The sequence below is a fragment of the Takifugu rubripes genome, chromosome 14 (genome assembly GCF_901000725.2).
Source record: "Takifugu rubripes chromosome 14, fTakRub1.2, whole genome shotgun sequence".
Taxonomy (NCBI): Eukaryota; Metazoa; Chordata; class Actinopteri; order Tetraodontiformes; family Tetraodontidae; genus Takifugu; species Takifugu rubripes.
In genome coordinates this window covers 7,726,883-7,743,607 of record NC_042298.1, presented here as the reverse complement: position 1 = coordinate 7,743,607, position 16,725 = coordinate 7,726,883, and the positions used below count along the sequence as shown (strand labels likewise).

The following is a 16,725-nucleotide window of genomic DNA, read 5'->3' as shown; positions in this document are numbered from 1 at the left end:
GCGTGCGGTCCTAAAGCCCGCATCAGCGACCTCAACAAGGGCCATTTCAGATTTTTCTAAGTGTTTCTTTTTTAATAATTCCGAATTACACGTTGCAATAAAGGCTTGAAACGAAAATAAGACACTTCGAAATAGTAAAATAAATAAGTCTGTTACCAATTCTGTTAATAGAGGGTTGTGCCAAGTTTCAAAGATGGTCAAAGAGGAATATATAAGTTATTGTTGTGAATTTTATTCAGTCTTTGCATGCAAAGTGAGTACACAGAGTGTCCAGCATGTGACAGTCTACCAGGGGCCCCCGAGGAGGCAGCGCACATTTACAGAGATGGATTCTCTGTTGTTTAGTGGACATTTACTGCTAGACTACAAGAGAATTATTATTATATTATTATTATTAGTTATAGTATTATAAACCTGCTGGGATTGAAACCATCAAAGTCATACTAAGATAAGTACAGAACCTAATGAAGGATTTGTGTTTGCGGGAGATAAAGTCATGTGCAGGAGATACGTTTTTAGGTCTCAAGACACAATAAATTGCAGCACTAAATCTCTGACACGTTTCTGATTTATTATTATATAATAATATCGAATGGGAAACGGAATTTGTGTAAATTAAACGTAATCTATCGTTTTTAACAACCTCATGCCGTTATGTAGTAATTGATATGTCGAACTATAGATGGCGCTCTAGAGTTTGGTTTAGGAGAAACCACAGAAGAAGAAGAGTCGCTGCTTGAGTTTTTTTGGGGGGTTGTGCAGAGTTCGATGTCAGAAAGCATCCTGTTATCTTTAAAGCACCGAGTTGTCAAAATTGTACTTTCATGAGATTTTTACGGTGAAAAGGGTAAGAAACGATTTTACCGATTTGATACAAGAACGCGTTTTATATTTGTTCCTCACGGTTAGTTACAATGCGATGGGTGGCAACTGTAAAACAACAACAAAAAAAACATGAAATGAAAAGAGGGTTTTAGAATGTTTTATGAACGCTTGCTTGTATGAGATTCCAGACGCACATGTGGTCTATATGCTCTTACAGATGGCAGGAAGGGGTAAGATGGTACCCTGTGTGTGTCTGGGGCTGCTGGGTGTCCTGTGCTGGGTCTGGGTCTCCTTTGCCTCCTTTCCAGATGAGCAGCTTTCCCTGGGGGCCATGGATGCGGTGGAGCGAGCGGCCTTTCAGCCTCAGAGTGCCCTGTCAGAGATGGAGTTTGCCTCCATCGGTTCCTATAGAGGACCTGGCAACCTTGATCACCGCAGTAACAAGGAGCTGCCCATCCTTCTGTGGTGGAGCGCAGGGCTGTTCCCACATTTTCCTGGTGACACCGAACGCATCGACTGTGCCAGATCTTCCTGTCTGGCCACAAGCAACCGGAAGGTACCAGACACATTAAGCATTGTGGGGTTTTTTTTGTTTTGTTTTGGTTTTTTTGAATAATCCAGATGTAAATGTTGTGACACCCACTCTGATCCCTAAAGGTGCAACTCTACAAACGGACAGCCTCCATCATTTTTTATGGAACAGACTTCAGGGCATACGAAGCTCCTCTCCCTCGTCTCCGCCACCAGACCTGGGCGTTGTTTCATGAAGAGTCCCCTATGAATAACTACCTTCTGTCCCACGGGCCTGGGATCAGGCTCTTCAACTACACCGCCACCTTTAGGAGAGAGTCGGACTACCCTCTCACGCTGCAGTGGCTGCCATCCCTGGAATACCTGCTCACACCAGTGCCTGTGTCCCTGGAGGAGAAGAACCGGCTGAGGAGGGAAGGCCTGGCTCCTGTGCTCTACATGCAGTCTCACTGTGACGTTCCATCAGACAGAGACAGATACGTCCAGGAGCTCATGAAGTACATTCAGGTGCAGTGTTCTCACCAACATCTTTAAAATGAGACTAGATTTTAGATTAATTCAGCTTCCACCTTTATGTATGTATCTGTACAGCTTCGCAACACTGTGGAAAAGCAATATATCTGTGTGTGTGTGTGTGTGTGTGTGTGTGTGTGTGTGTGTGTGTGTGTGTGTGTGTGTGTGTGTGTGTGTGTGTGTGCGCCCCGTATACACAAAGGTAGCTCAGTCTGTAGGGCACTGGGCGGAGGGTTCTCGGTTCAGACCGAGGAACAGGCTGAACAGAAAGGTGTTCCGGTAGTAGGGTGAGGTGCCAGGACACCTTCAGAGCGCCACTGAGGTACCCTTGAGCAAGGCACTGAAGCCTCAAATGGTCATAGGGTCCAGGAGGAGCTGGCGACTCACTCAGGTGTACCCTGCTCCTGCAACCTCCTCATGACCTTGAAAGGGATCAGATTCAAGAAAAGAACGTCCTAAAATCAAAAGAGCCCAGTTTCATATAAATAATCTCCTTTTTTCATTCTAGGTGGACTCTTACGGGAAATGCTTGAATAATAAACCACTAGCGGGGAATCTGGAGGACACGTCCACAGCTACAGGGGAAGAACAGACGTTTATGAGCTTTGTTGCGCGCTATAAGTTCCACCTGGCACTGGAGAATGGCCTGTGTCCAGACTACATGACAGAGAAGCTGTGGCGGCCGCTCCATCAGGGCTGCGTGCCCGTCTATCGGGGATCGTCCGTGGTGGCAGACTGGATGCCAAACGAGCGCTCGGCCATTATCATCGACGAATTCCCCTCGCCGCAGGCCCTCGCCGAATACCTCCTGCATCTCGATGAGAATGATGATGAGTACAGAAAATACTTGGAGTTCAAGAGTCCCAAACGCGTTACAAACGCTCGCTTGCTGGAGGCGCTGGAAAGGCGGGAGTGGGGGGTGAATGACATGAGTAAACCCAACTACCTGAATGGATTTGAATGTTACGTGTGCGACCAGGAGAACGCTCGGCTGGCAGCAGAGCGAGCACACAGGAAAGCCCCTAAAACCAACAAACCACCTGAGTGGAAAATGGCCAACAATTCCCACATGGGCTGCCCCCTCCCCAGCCCGGGGTACGGACAGGTCCACCACCTGCCTGCAGACGACGGGTAAGTCGCTCCAGGTGGCGAAATCCTCCCACTGCCTGTCGTACAGATAGCATCATGAATAGGGCGTCGAAATCGGCCCGTTTGAATCGGGAAATCTAATTAAATCCTGGGCTGTGATGAGCCTAATCTGTTTGTGTATCTGTCCACAGATGGCTGCAAACATGGCCTCAGGATTACTGGCAGAGCCTGGACCAGGCAGAGGGGCTGGAGTCTCTGATAAGACATAACGAGTCGGATCCTTCGCTGCTGTGGAAGCACATCCAAAACATGGCCGTGCGCAGAGCCAGAGGAAAAAACTGAGACGGGCGGCCACGCGGGCGATGTCGAGGATTACCGGCGGTGACCCGTGTTCTGCATTCCTTCTGTTTTAAATGAGGGAAATTAGTGAGTGTTTAGCACTTGAGCCAAAGACCTCCTCCCCAGTTAGTGTCCATCTTGACGCCATTCAGTTAATAATTTATTGACCTTTTATAATTCTCAAGGAAATTGACATTTTAAAAGGCTTTTATGCTAAAATTGAAGTCTTAAGGTGGCAATACCATCAGATATTTGATATTTTGTGACAGCAACAAAGCTGAAAACGTCTCTCTTAACCAGAGAGACCTGACTGTGATTGATGGCCATCCTCCCAGTCGGTCACATATTTTTAGCATCTGTACAGTGACATTTCCAGGCGGATGTGGGCGGTTTAAAATTGGTCTTTCTCACATTGACGTTTTCAGGAAACACCTGGAACCTCTGCGGCTGCGTCTCTTTTCTGTTACAACGCGTCCACGTTTGAGTGCAATATTATCGAGGAGCTTTTACCGAACATGTCACTGACAATCCCGTTTCGTACCACGTTACTACCGAGATTACACAACGGCTTTTATTTAACAAGGCGACGTACACGTGAACACTTTTGTATCCAGAAATGCAAAATAAAACATTTTGTAATAAAGTGATTTTCTTGTAACTAGAGCCGACATGTCTGTTGGAATCTTTTTCCACAGCAGATCCTTCACTGACGCACGTACGGCTTCCACCACCAGGAGAGCTAAAGCGCAGATTTGATTCAAAGGTCAAAAAGGCAGCGAAATTTCACAAAGGTGACAATAAAATAATGGTACAGTTGCACTGTAACGTGCCGCTTTGATCTTCGAAGGCCGAACGTTCCAGACCTTCCCCCCCCCTGTTCTGACGCGCGGGGGCCGGCAGAGATTCAGGGATCAATCAAAAGCTCTGGAGTAGCAGCTCTCACAGTTGACTTTGCCAGCGTGGATAAACATGCTGTCGAGAAGGTCTCCCATTGGTTTACTGCAGACTGCACACTGTCGAGTAAGGAGGAGGTGGTTGTTGTCATAAATACAGAACACCTGGTAAACAACTTTTGCACTCAAAACCTCTGCTAAGAGCTGTTTAGCTTAGCATCAACACAGGATACCTTTGTCTGTGTTTTCAATCTCCAACAAAGCACAAATTAAACTCCTACTTTCAAAAATGTGATTTATGCGCACCTTGAAGGACGTGTGTGTGTGTGTGTGTATGCATGCTAAAATTTGGTGTTGTGCAGAAGCGAGCTTTGGGCTCTGTCTAAATTACCTTGAAGCAGTGAGGGTGTGAGTTGACATTGAGGTGCTCGATGGTGATCTTGGCATCGTTGCCCACCAGCTTTCCACAGTAGGTGCAGGTTGATGATTCTGAGCCGCTGGGGAGAAGCAGCAATCACAATAATTTATTTTGGACAAAGATTCCTGCAGCTGCACTGGTAAAATAACCCGTGACCCTCACAGTCTGGAGCCAGGAAGCTAAATAAGTGTAAATATTTAATGTTGCCACTTCTAATGAGTGCACTTTTTGGAATTTCTGCCCCACTGCTAACACACACTGTCAGAGCTGGAGATAACAAGGCAGGAGGAGGCTAATGGCCCATTTTCAGGTTCAGGGAATTGTGTTGTTGCACAACAGAAATGGAAGGAATTATATCTGAACAAATCCATTTTTGCTTGAATAATGAAAGAGGGTGACCTGGAGTCACAGTGTCACCTCAAATGAAGGCTTGAATTAAAGCAATGAGTGAGACCACCCCCCCACCCCCCTCCCAAAAGAAAAAAAAATCTGTCAAAAATCTGTCACAGGCAGAAATGTTAAATTTTATGTTTGAAACAAAGAAAATGTTTACCTGGAGTAGCTTGATCCACTGTGGGGGCACAAAAAAGCATTTGTCAACATTTATCCTGCAGTATTCATAGAGTATTGGTTCATCTTGCATAATTAATTTGTCCCACCTCGCACTGTGCAAGGACAACGCCGTCGTGTTGATGTACTCCTTCACGTACACAAACGGCCTTCAGGAGAGCAGAGCAAGTTATTAGACATGCTAAAAACATTAGCTGCCACTTGAAATGAGCGGTGGAATCGCTCACTTTTTGGCCTCAGGTGACGGTGTTTGGAGCCGCTGGTCCTCTTCTATCAAGGTTCTGGAATAGCTTCCATAACTGGAGACAAGAGTGCATCACACTTAGTCTGATCCCTCACCTACGACCGTGGCGGATGGCCCCACGTCTATCAGGGGGGACTGGGGAGATAATTGTTTTCTGCCGTGGCTTGTTAGCGGTAGGCTGCGGTTGGACGGAAGGAATATGGCTAATGCACGTCAATAATGTGACATCTGCAGACCGGTGATTAGGAGACAGGAAGTGAGGACAAATCAAAAGACAAGGGGAGTCCAGATCCTATCACTCCTACAAAAGAGTTGACATAGGAGTCACCCTGAGTTATCGCGTGAAAACACCATAAAATTAAGGAATCATTCAATAACCAGGGCGGCCAGAACAAGGGTCTGCACTGACGCTTAACATTTTAAGGCCGTCAAAGAACCAGCTTGGGCAGCGTCTCAAGAAAAATCAATAAAGTCAGCGGAGCAAACAGCAGAAAATAACACTCTGGAGAAAGTATCCTGGCATAATGCTGTCTGACGTTAACAAGATCATGAACTTACTGATCCATGGCCGGCTCCCGCTCACTCTGTATCTCCCTGGGAAGGAAAGGAAGCTGGATTAGACTCCTGCTATAAGCCGAAGGAGTCGATAACACGGACAGCATCCGCCAGACAAGTCGGCCATTTATATATATATATAAAGCAAATAAAGCTGGTAGACTGGGAGGGGTAGGTGGGGGTCATGAATTATTGACCCTGGTGAGCTGTGTGTACACCACCACCATCACCAAATTAGCTGTCGAGTGTGACGGGTCAGGTGTGTGTCCAGACCTGATAGTGGTGATGGTCGTCACCGTCTCCATCTGCGTGTCCTTAGGCCTGGAAAAAAGGACATTTGCCACCTGATGATACTTCCAGGTGATGAAGCCTTGACATTAATCAACTACTAATTATTAGTTAACTTTGGATGTGACGTATGGCCCACAGGTTGGTCAAATAACTGGTTTTAGATTCTGGTGGACTAAACTTTATGTTGCTGAACACATCGAAAGACACCATCTCCGTTTCAAAATTTCCCCGACTGCCTCATGTGAAGATTAGAGGTGACATTTACACAAAGATTCCTGTCAGTTTCATTGACTGATAGCAGAAATGAAAGGAAAACACTTTGAAAATGCTCAGTTTCACTATATTTGATGAATTTGGGTTGAAATGTCAGCAGAAAGGCGAGGAAGCACAATTGTGCATTTATATAACGTACAGATCGCACTCCTCCTCCTCCTCCTCCTCCTCTTCCTCCTCCTCCTCGGTGGTGGTGGTGTAAACGGCGGGGGACGTCCACCTGTCCCACGGGGAGTCATTCTCAGCAGACCTGGAGCACAAACAGATGCGTACGGAATACAGCGGCGAGATGATCGGCTTTATGGCGGATGTGTGTCACAAACACTCCACATATCTGACCCATATTTATTAGCACCAGCGCACAATGTTTTCCGGCTCAGTGACCAAATGCTGCAAAAGCCTCTTTTCTTCACCACAGTGAGAATAAAGCAGGTTACAGGATTGAAAAGAATCACACACACACACACACACACACACACACACACACACACACACACACGGGCACGCGGGCACAAAGGGGAAGAGAGCTTTAAATAACAAAATGACTTACTTTCTCTCGAACATGACAAACATCTTTTGATCTCCATCTTCTGCCTCAGCTTCTTGGCTGGGAGAGGGGACAGACATTGAAAAGCTTTTAGCCGTAATGGACGTGCGCGGCTGCGCGTGCGCTGGGTGGATGCGCGTGGCAGCGTGAAAGTGAACCAAAGCGTATCATCACCTTTGCTCAGCGGTGCCGGTTTCCCATGTGCGGGCCCACGAGCGCCGGGTGCTGAGCCTGCTCCCAGACAGACAGACAGACAGACAGACAGACAGACAGACAGACAGACAGACAGACAGACGGCTCAGTCACATAGCTTTATGAACCCATCCATGACACCATGGGGTCGGCAGGTTACCTGGCGGCGCCGGTGTCGATGGGGATGATGTCGTCTGCGAGGGTTCCCAGCGTGGCGCTGCTCATGCTGCCAGTCGAACGGAGGGAGAATTCGTTATAGTCGAAGGAACAACGGGCCGAAATCATCAACTCGCTGACAGCTCGAACCGGACGCAAACAGCGCAAATTGGGGAAGAAAACACTTTGACTCCTGAATTAGAGGAACTGATTAGGGAATCGAACTAAAAAATAAACGCCATCAGTTATTTAGTTCGCTTGCATATTTCATCGTCATTAATTTTAATCTCTGTTCTCTCTGGTGTCCCTGTGGAAAACACCTCATACTGCAGGTTTCTGTGCATGAGGCTGAGAACTGCAGACATAAAGGCTACAGGTGTTGGGTTGAGAGCTTCTTACTTGGTTCCTGGATCTTTTTTCACCGTATAAGTCGTTGAAACACTGTAAACACAGAACAAATGAATCTTATATGTGATGAATCATCATTCCAGCAGGAAGGATAGATGAGGGTCATGACGAAGGAATATTCCACTTCACAACAAAGTGAAATGCTGATATTTTAACATGCTGCAGATGTGCCCCCCAAAAGGAAAAAAGGAGGGCGTTTTCAAGATGAATCCAATACCTGTTGATGGGAATATCTGAGTCGGGCTGGAGCAGGTCAGCCGAGCTGCAATAAAGAAAAGTGGCTCATAATCAGAAACTGCTGCATTATGCATGCGGAGATGCTATCGGGCTGGCTGGAAAACAGTCACAGCTCCAAACCAATATGATTACCTGTTAGGGGCTGTGCTCCCTATCGGATATGGATCAAACGGATCAGCCAAGCTGAAAAACAATTTCACACTGATTTCACTCTCAATTGTCAGCACGGCCCATCTTGTGTCAGAGGAATTCTGATCACATTGACTCATAATGGAAAGATTTAATGCAGTTTGAATGGTAAACAGAAACACCGCAGCCAGGGGCCAAACCCAATCAGAATCGGGAGCTGATATCTCGGACAACTGGATCCCACTTAACCGAACCTAGTCTGCAGCCAGTCGCAAACTAAAAGGATGAAAATGGTTTAAATCCTCTTCTGACTTTTAATTCCTTTCTATTTTTCCAGGGATGCCACAAATTGAGTTACTTTTCACTTTATTTGTTTTTCTGTTGCTTTGCCCACTTAGAAAAGAGGTGCTCAGATTCACTTTGTTATCCCCTGATGAAGAATGGCCACTCTCTCATCCTCGTGCTGAAGCATACGGTTTAATAATTGAACAAGGATATCTCCAAGCTCCCAGGTATCTGCATCAGCGCCAGTGCTGACGCAAACTGAAGGAAGTGTCACAAATCTCAATTAGATCAGCATTTTCTCTGGAAAGGTCAACCCACACAAGCATGAAGGACTTAAACATAGACAAACTACCTCGATTCGACGACCGTGGTTGTCACGTTCGAGCTCCAAGGCTCTGGGTCCGTGCTCCGTCTGCGTTGCATGAAAAAAAGACAAGACGTGGGCATGAATGGCAGAAGGAAGGAGGGCAAGTTCGGGTTAGCGTGGCTCTTCTCATGCACTATTTACCAGGCCAGTCCCAGAGAAGGCTGAAGCCCCACTGAACAATTTAATAAGCAAGAAAACCATCTGAATAAAGTGCAGAGCTGACTTTCCTCTGACTGCGTATGTGTGTGTGTGTGTGTGTGTGTGTGTGTGTGTGTGTGTGTGTGTGCTCGTACCCTTTGTCAATGAGGATGACAGTTTTAGTGGTTGTAGTGACTGTCTCCGTGGAGCTGAGGGTAGGAACAGTGGTGGGGTTATTTAGCTGAGATCACTGTGGTGCTTATCTGAATCAAGTGCATCCAGGGGCAGGAGCAGCTCTGTGTGGACCGGTCGTTGTTTAAGAGAAGCCTGTCGTCCCTCTTTTACCTTCGCATTCCATCTGCCGCCTGTTTCTCCTCCTCTGGCTCCACGTTGAGGCTGGAAAACAAAACAATGTCACAGTCCTAATAAGCACAGCACATTGTCTTCTATTTCAGGCCACGGTGCAGATAAAACATGGCTTTGAAAGTATGAGGCACTTGTGTTTCCATCTGACTTGATGTTGCGGAACAGTGCAGGAAGTGAGACGAGTTTGTGGGTTGATGGGATTTATTATGACTTTATCCGCAGTGATAACAGTTAATGTCTCTGTGGCTCTCACCCCGCTGCTTCTGTGCTGATAAAGGTGACATCGTCGGCCAGCAGATCCAGGGTGCCTCTGGTCTCTTCAGACTCACTACAGACATCAAATGTGGAAAAAAAAAAAACGTCTATGATTGCAAGGATAATTGTGCTGCATCTCAGTCTTGGGTGAGGTGAACCAAAACTTATTCCCCTACCCGCCTAGGTCGGCAAGCAGATCCTGGCTCCAACGTCCTGGGCTAGGGGGAATGGGCTCTGGTGGTTCTTCAGGACTGCAGAAAAAAACACAGTACCATCACAAATTCATCATTAAAAAAAAAATTGCAAATGAATTTTACAGTTAAGCTTAGGCAATATCAAAAGAATGAGGTCTATTTTTAAAAAGAAAAATCATTGTCTATTAGACTATATTTAGAAATAAATGTATTTGTAATGGCACTACTTTCTTAAATATACTTAAGTGCTATTTAGAATTTACTGTTACACCACCACTGCAGATGAGTTTGATTCAGAGAAACGCCCAAAACTGTTTTTAAAGCGCAACAGTGCCACCCGGTGGAGGACATTCGTTACAGCACTCAATTGTGATTTAAACGAACCCAGAAGTGAAGGCAAGAAGATCATCTGTTACTGCCACACAGTTGCTGAGCTCTGGAATTGGTGTCTCTTCAGCTCTGCAGATAAATCAAAAAACAAACAAACAAACAAAGAAATTAGTGCACCTGTGTTGGTACCCAAATACTCTATATCAATTACATTTTAAGCTTCCTAATGAATCCCGTCTAATTGTGGATATCCTCAGTGTGGATTTCGCCTGAAATCACCTGTGGCACTTTGAAGCATTCACAGCGGCAATTAGCCATCAACTACCCTCCTGCCAAAGCAGCTATGACAAAAATGAGGAAGTACCGTTTGTCATCTGCGTGCTTCGCTGTCGGAGATGTCTCTCGCTCTGGGTCGTCATCCTTGGAGCTGAGGATGCCATTAAGTCTGATTATCAGATGGCACATTACCTAACATTTTCAGTTCATATTGTTTTTTTAGCTGCTTTCCTGACTGTTTTGTGTTCAATACCTTCTTGTACTTGTGTCAAAAGAGATGAGAGTGTCAGAAAGAGCGACAAGGGTGTCATCTCTGGAGCTGTGGAGGTAGATGGGGGATAAACACAAGGAATTCCAGGAGAGCTTCCATTCATACATTTAAATAACAAGTTTAAACACACAGTGCAAATGCAAACAGGAGACTGCCTGGAAGCAGGATAACAGCATGCATGGCTTCATTTTCATCTCCCTTAGAGGAGCGTGTATTCAAAATGTCAGTCAATACATGGCGGATCATCAAAGAGGTGAATTTCCTGATGCAGGCAGGTGGCCAAACTGAGATGATGATGCCATAAAGTGAGTGAGTGGAGGTCTCACCTCAGATTAAGTAAAGGTTCTTGTTCAGTCTTCTCTGTGGTCTCTGTTACAGCAGACGCTGGAGGAACTGGGACAAAAGACACTGCAGCTTGGGATTCTAGGATGGGCGAGGTTGAAGTTGGGGAATCTGGGGTAGTGGAGACTGAAGCTGGAGATTCTAGGATCAGTATGGTTGAGACTAGTGATTCAGAGGTGTTGGACACTGGAGCAGGGGATTCTGGGACAGTTGAAGATGGGGTTGGAGACTGTGGGGTAGTGGACACCTGAACTGGAGATTCCAGGAGCAGCATGGTTGCGACTAGTGATTCAGAGGTGTTGGACACCAGAGCAGGGGATTCTGGGACAGTTGAAGATGGGGTTGGAGACTCTGGGGTAGTGGACACCAGAGCAGGGGATTCTAGGAACTGTATGGATGGGACGAGTGATTCTGAGGTGTTGGACACTGGAGCAGGGGATTCTGGGACAGGTGAGGTTGGAGTTGGAGACCCTGGGGTAGTGGACACTGGAGCAGGGGATTCTGGGACAGGTGAGGTTGGAGTTGGAGACCCTGGGGTAGTGGACACTGGAGCAGGGGATTCTGGGACAGGTGAGGTTGGAGTTGGAGACTCTAAGACAACAGGTACTGCTGCTGGGGTTTCTGTGATAACCACATTTGGGGTTGCAGACTCTGCAATGTCAGACACTGAAGCAGGGGATTCTGGGACAGAGGAAGGTGGGACTGGAGACACCATGTTCACAGATACTGCAGCAGGAGAGTGGGGGTTAACTAAAGCTGGGGCTGTTGGTTCTGGGGTAGTGGAGGCTGTTGTTGGAACAGGTGAAGTTGGGGTTGGAGACTTTGGTATGCTGGACACTAGTGTAGGGGATTCTGGGACAACTACAGCAGGGGCTGTTGATTCTTGGGTCGTAGGTTCTGGGACAGCTGGGGTTGGGGCTGGAGCCTTCAGGATGGTAGACACAGGAGCGGGGGCTTCTGGGGCAGGTGAGGCAGCTTTGGGGGGAGCTGCAACAGGTGGTATTAGAGTTGGGATCGCTGGGGGGCATTTGACCAGAGCTTCATCAGTTTGTCCAGAAAGCTGTGAGGCTTCAGCTTTTGTCCCGGCGTCGGCTGATTGAACACACTCCAGGCTGAGTTCAGGCAGCGGGGTGTCCACTTTGGTGCAGCCTGGTTTCATGTGTTCAAATGGGTCTTTTTCGGGCACCAGAGGGGGGGCTTCTTTACCCGCCTCTGGGGTGGCTTCTTTCTTTGGGGCTGCTGGCTCTTCCTCCGCCGATGTGGCGCTGACTCTATAAAGAGCAGGAAAACTATTAAATAAAATGTCGCTGCAGAGGAAGCAGGAACTGAATAATGGCCAATGTTTGTACTTAAAGAGAGTGGTAATCAAGAGAGCTGGGCACTGACATTCGTCTTGGCTTGGGCTGGGGTGTGGTGGCCACAGTCGTGGGCTTGGCACTTCCAGCGATCTCGTCATCAATTATCTCCACCCTGTTTGTGTAGCCATGGATACGGACACACATGAAAGCCACAGACTCAAAGCATAGGAGCGCAGTCACAGATCCAGATGGACCATTTACCTTGTAGCCACAAAGGATTGATTGCTTTGGTCCAGTGATGGTTCAGATGCATCATCTGGGGACCTGATTGAATGAATGATACAACGTGAAAACTGAATAAATAACATCACGTTTTCAGGGATTCATTCACTCTGTTTTAAATATACTAATGGAATGAAGTACAGGAACCTCAAGATAAACACGGTCTTGAGACACGTACTCAAACTTCTTAGCTGCCGACAGCACATACGATCGCTGCCTGGCTGCAGATTTCTTCAGAACACTGCTGGCTGCCTCCCTCCTGCAAATCAAGTCATCATAATGCAAATGCGGGCATGTTTCTTGGCATACAAGAAACAATTGCAATTGCAGTTTCACCTTTTCTGCTGCTCGTCCTCGCTAAGCAGGGATTCCTGGTTTTGTGTGGAGGACTTCACAGTGTGGGGGGCTCTGAGGAACAGCGGCACAAAGAGGTCAAAAAATAATCCACATCACTCTCTCAGGTGCCAGGCGTCAGTCATGTTAACATGTTCGCACATTTTCTTGTAGCTCTCGGAGGGTTTCTTGATGATTTGTGTCGATCCACTGAAAGTTAAACAGATAAAAGTTGGAACCTCTCTACTGTCTCACTATTTGCTTACTCAAAAAGGCGTGTTCTCACCTGAAGCTGTTGGTCGGTGAGGAAGGAGAGTCTAGTTTGGTGAAAATGCCTCTGAAAGAGAAGGAGACAAGTTCTCACGGTGAATCTTTGTTGTCCTATATTTAATCTTAACCTCACTGATACTAAGTCTTGGTCAATCCACATTTCTGCTGGGTTTGTGAGCATTAATCTCACCTGATCAGGAAGCCTGAGGTTGGAGTTCTAAATATAAAGAGACTTGGTTAGTGTGTTGTGTGGCAGGGCTCCAGGAGCGGAGCAGGTTAGTGAGTCACGTTTACCTTTCAGCCTCGGAATTTGCGGGCGGCTGGGTGGATTTGGTCGGCGATGACACCGGGCTGGTGGGCGCGTCGTCTCCATTCTGACGGCAGTTTCTTAATTCTGCCATCCTGCACAGATGCAAAGCAGCTTTGGTTTGTCTATCCAAATGAGTGGCGCTCCAAACAGGCACGCCTGGTCCTTACCATGGTTTCTCCTCTACAGCGTCGGCCTGAGAATCATTCCGCCCCTGCAGCCAGCTGCTGTCTCCCTTCAGCTTGGTCCTGACTTTCTCATCCGTGGTTTCAGTCTGGGAGTCACTCCGCTGCTGCAGCCAGCTGCTGTCTCCCTTCAGCTTGGTCCGTACCTTGGTGGTCCGGAACACGGCCGCTTTCTCCCCAACTGAAACACACACATATGCATATTAGGTGGAGAAGCAGCACCTAGGAGCTCCAGCCTGACCAGAAGTCCAACAGGCCTCTCCTCGAACCAGGGTGAGGGGAGGCTGAGAATTAATGGAGGTCATCCAGCTATCCGAAACACGGCCCGAGCTTGCTCACCATTCGACATTCTTGTTGCCAAGGCTTGCCTCTTTTCCTTCTCTTTTCTCTTTTCCCACACAGGCCACCTGCAAAGAGATCAGTCTATAAAAATGCGCGGCACCACAGCAGGTTTCCAATTCTTCCCACACAATGTCCCCTCCCAATGACAGCATGTTCTCTGAGAAAAAGAAGAAATTCCCGTCATGCTTCAGACATGCAGATCAGCCTGTCCTACCACTCTCAAAAAAATATTGCTGTCTTAAATCTTGCCACACACACACACCCCTACAGACACACACTGTGTCACACACTGGTCGACAAAATCGGCTGATCCAGAATAACTGATGTGTTCATTCAAATATTATCCTGTCCACACTTAAAGAGTTAATACTTGTGGTGAGCTAAAGCAAATACACCCTCCCATGTGTACATGCAACACAGCATATGTATTATTAAAATAAATTCAAAATGAAAATCGACCCCAACAACTTCTCAGGCTGTGAACCCCCCCGTCTGTGCCGTATATATCATGGCCATATCTCGAGGATATTGTCCTTAATTATTATTGCCCTTAATAATTACAAAGCAAAGACGCCATGGGCAAAGACAACATATTTATACTAGGTTTAACACGCCAGTCTGCAAGATAAATGACTAATTCAGAGCAGTACAGAACAGTATTTGGGGAGGAGCAGTGAAGGCAGTTCCACTGAAAAGCAGCCGCGACAGGAAATCACAGAGATAAATGAGAGTGCAAACACTGACAAGCAGCCATATATCCTTTAAGTGGAATGATGGATTACTTTTATATTGTCTTTACCCACGGATGTTGATGACCAAAGCTCTAAATACACAATCTATCCTGTAAAAGTGTTCACTCCTGTTGTAAAAAACAAACCAACCACCCACACCAGCCAGATCGCCTACCTGTTGTCACTTTACAGCCAGCAGAGTAAAGTCCGACAGCTCAGAGCGTGTGTGTGTGTGTTTGAGTGTGTGTGCCTCTGTCCCTCTGAAAGCGCCTGCTGTGAGCGGAGGGGAAGACTTTCTCTGTCTGACAGGTGTCTCAGTCCCTGAGTGAGAGAACAGGTACGGGCGTGAGCACCAACCAGCCCAGCTAGTCATGGGAGACAGCTTTGGGGTGGAGCAAATGTGTTTATCTACCAGCATGTGTGTGTGTGTGTGCGTGCGTGCGTGCATGCGTCACGGGTGCATGCATGCGTGTGTGTGTGTGTGCATGTGATCTTGTACTTGCTACGTGGTGAGTACCAAAATACTCAATCTAATAGCAAAGTGAGGACATTTTTGGGAAGTGAGGACATCTTGGCTGGTCCCCACAAAGTCAAAGGACCATCTGAGGGTTAAGACATGGCTTTAAGGTTGAGGTTAGGGTCAAGGTTAGGGTGAGGGTGAGGGTGACCTGGGTAATATTTTATGTCTATCAAGTCCTCAGAAAGATAACAGTATAAGGATATGAGTGTGTATGCGTGTGGCTGTGTGTTTAACTTATTTACTATATCTGCGCTATTTTGGAAGCCTTGCTAGGGCATACCTGTCATACAGGTACCCAACAGCCAAGGAAGCAACAGAGCTGGTACTGGAAAGTGCATAAATGAAGCGGCTCACAGCAACACCTCCTGTGGGAACTGCTGCTGCTGTCATGCTCACCCAGTAGAAAAACCCAGGAAGAACACACACATCCCAGATGAGCTGAAGAACACTGCCACAGACGGGTAACACAGCAGTCCAGGCATCATTAGAGACAAGGCAATAAGCCCATTTGTAACCCAGTTAAAGTGGACCTGAAGATCTGATTGCTAATATGTAAATATTAACTGTGTTAATACATTAGAGCCTGGCATAAGGTGTTTATTACTAACATCTGAAATCATTGTTCAGGCTAAAAAGCAAATGAACGCCTGAGTGTTTGCTCAAAGTCTATTTACCTTTTGTCCCAGTAACTTTACAGTCCAATGTCTGAGATCAGCCGACCACCATTTCCTCATATAAGTCAATTTGACCCTGTGACCTTTTTCAAATTCAGACGAGGGTGTGAAAGGGTGTTGAAACGAGCCTGACAGAATTGGGGGAGGCAGGGAGTTTCACTCCAGCGTGCATGCTCGCAAATGTAGACGCTCTGGTCTATTATCTAGCTGGATCCCTCTTCCTCTTCCCCTGAGCAACAAACCAGTCAAGCAACCTTTCCCAGTGGTGCAGACACTGGCACTGAATCATTCGGGTGCTGCTGTTGCAAAATAGAAAGGAAAGAGCTCGATGGCTTAAGATAACCCCCCTCCATCTTGCTATTGCCACGCCAAGACACGGAATGGCAGCAATGTCCCAGTCGTGTGGCAGCAGCAGTTAATCAGTCAATTTTACGCGGATGCTACGAGAATGAGGTCAGATCCAAAGGCAGCGCCTCTTTGTCATCATCAGTGACAAAGAAAAGGGCTTGTACTTTACGATACCATTCTATTAATACTTCAGCTTTGTAATCGAAGTTATAGTATTCAGATTGTCCCACCGTGACACACGCTGTTCCCTGAGCTACCACAGTATCACAGCGAAAACATGTCAAGTATACAGTAGGTTAGCTCCAGTGGGTTATTTTAGGGATCATCTGGCAAATATTCCAAAGAATGGGAGGAAGAAAACCTGCCTACATGCCCGACAGATTAGTCCTCATTTGCATGTA

General features: G+C 46.9%; 2 protein-coding genes across 5 annotated transcripts; one reads left to right on the top strand and one right to left on the bottom strand.

Annotated features, from left to right (window-relative positions):
- The first annotated feature begins 696 nt into the window (after nucleotides 1–696).
- fut11 (fucosyltransferase 11 (alpha (1,3) fucosyltransferase)) lies at nucleotides 697–3,960 on the top strand. 2 transcript variants are annotated; one of them, XM_011610745.2, is made up of 5 exons: nucleotides 697–847; nucleotides 1,043–1,381; nucleotides 1,483–1,863; nucleotides 2,378–3,000; nucleotides 3,150–3,960. In XM_011610745.2, exons 2-5 carry the CDS (start codon nucleotides 1,043–1,045, stop codon nucleotides 3,298–3,300), a joined length of 1,494 nt encoding a protein of 497 aa, XP_011609047.2. In that variant the 5' UTR covers nucleotides 697–847; the 3' UTR covers nucleotides 3,301–3,960.
- Nucleotides 3,855–15,154, bottom strand: znf185 (zinc finger protein 185 with LIM domain). 3 transcript variants are annotated; one of them, XM_029847198.1, is made up of 35 exons: nucleotides 14,958–15,154; nucleotides 14,049–14,116; nucleotides 13,695–13,890; nucleotides 13,512–13,619; nucleotides 13,408–13,434; nucleotides 13,234–13,284; nucleotides 13,110–13,157; nucleotides 12,951–13,022; nucleotides 12,793–12,873; nucleotides 12,594–12,656; nucleotides 12,421–12,504; nucleotides 11,571–12,305; nucleotides 11,019–11,510; nucleotides 10,675–10,740; nucleotides 10,510–10,590; nucleotides 10,200–10,274; nucleotides 9,798–9,872; nucleotides 9,620–9,694; nucleotides 9,346–9,396; nucleotides 9,156–9,209; nucleotides 8,848–8,907; nucleotides 8,214–8,264; nucleotides 8,062–8,106; nucleotides 7,836–7,877; nucleotides 7,441–7,506; nucleotides 7,263–7,319; nucleotides 7,092–7,148; nucleotides 6,681–6,791; nucleotides 6,251–6,298; nucleotides 5,981–6,016; nucleotides 5,406–5,477; nucleotides 5,268–5,327; nucleotides 5,162–5,179; nucleotides 4,582–4,687; nucleotides 3,855–4,310 (listed from the first exon to the last, which is right to left on the bottom strand). In XM_029847198.1, the coding sequence occupies exons 2-35, from the start codon at nucleotides 14,056–14,058 to the stop codon at nucleotides 4,209–4,211; spliced, it is 3,375 nt and encodes a 1,124-aa protein (XP_029703058.1). In that variant the 5' UTR covers nucleotides 14,059–14,116; nucleotides 14,958–15,154; the 3' UTR covers nucleotides 3,855–4,208. The 3 variants fall into 3 exon arrangements, with proteins under 3 accessions (XP_029703058.1, XP_029703056.1, XP_029703057.1); XM_029847196.1 differs by having other exon boundaries at nucleotides 11,019–12,305; XM_029847197.1 differs by having other exon boundaries at nucleotides 10,510–10,572; nucleotides 11,019–12,305.
- Between the last annotated feature and the right edge of the window lie 1,571 nt (nucleotides 15,155–16,725).

Bases quoted from the DNA above. Each gene is read 5' to 3' on its own strand.
- znf185 (XM_029847196.1), bottom strand. The intron at 10,591-10,674 runs GTATTGAACACA...TCTGATAATCAG, and splicing joins TTTGACACAAGTACAAGAAG to ACTTAATGGCATCCTCAGCT. The intron at 7,149-7,262 runs GTGATGATACGC...CCCCTCTCCCAG, and splicing joins ACCGGCACCGCTGAGCAAAG to CCAAGAAGCTGAGGCAGAAG.
- fut11 (XM_011610745.2), top strand. From the start codon at position 1,043: ATGGCAGGAAGGGGTAAGATGGTACCCTGTGTGTGTCTGGGGCTGCTG. The intron at 1,382-1,482 runs GTACCAGACACA...TGATCCCTAAAG, and splicing joins TGGCCACAAGCAACCGGAAG to GTGCAACTCTACAAACGGAC. The intron at 3,001-3,149 runs GTAAGTCGCTCC...ATCTGTCCACAG, and splicing joins CACCTGCCTGCAGACGACGG to ATGGCTGCAAACATGGCCTC.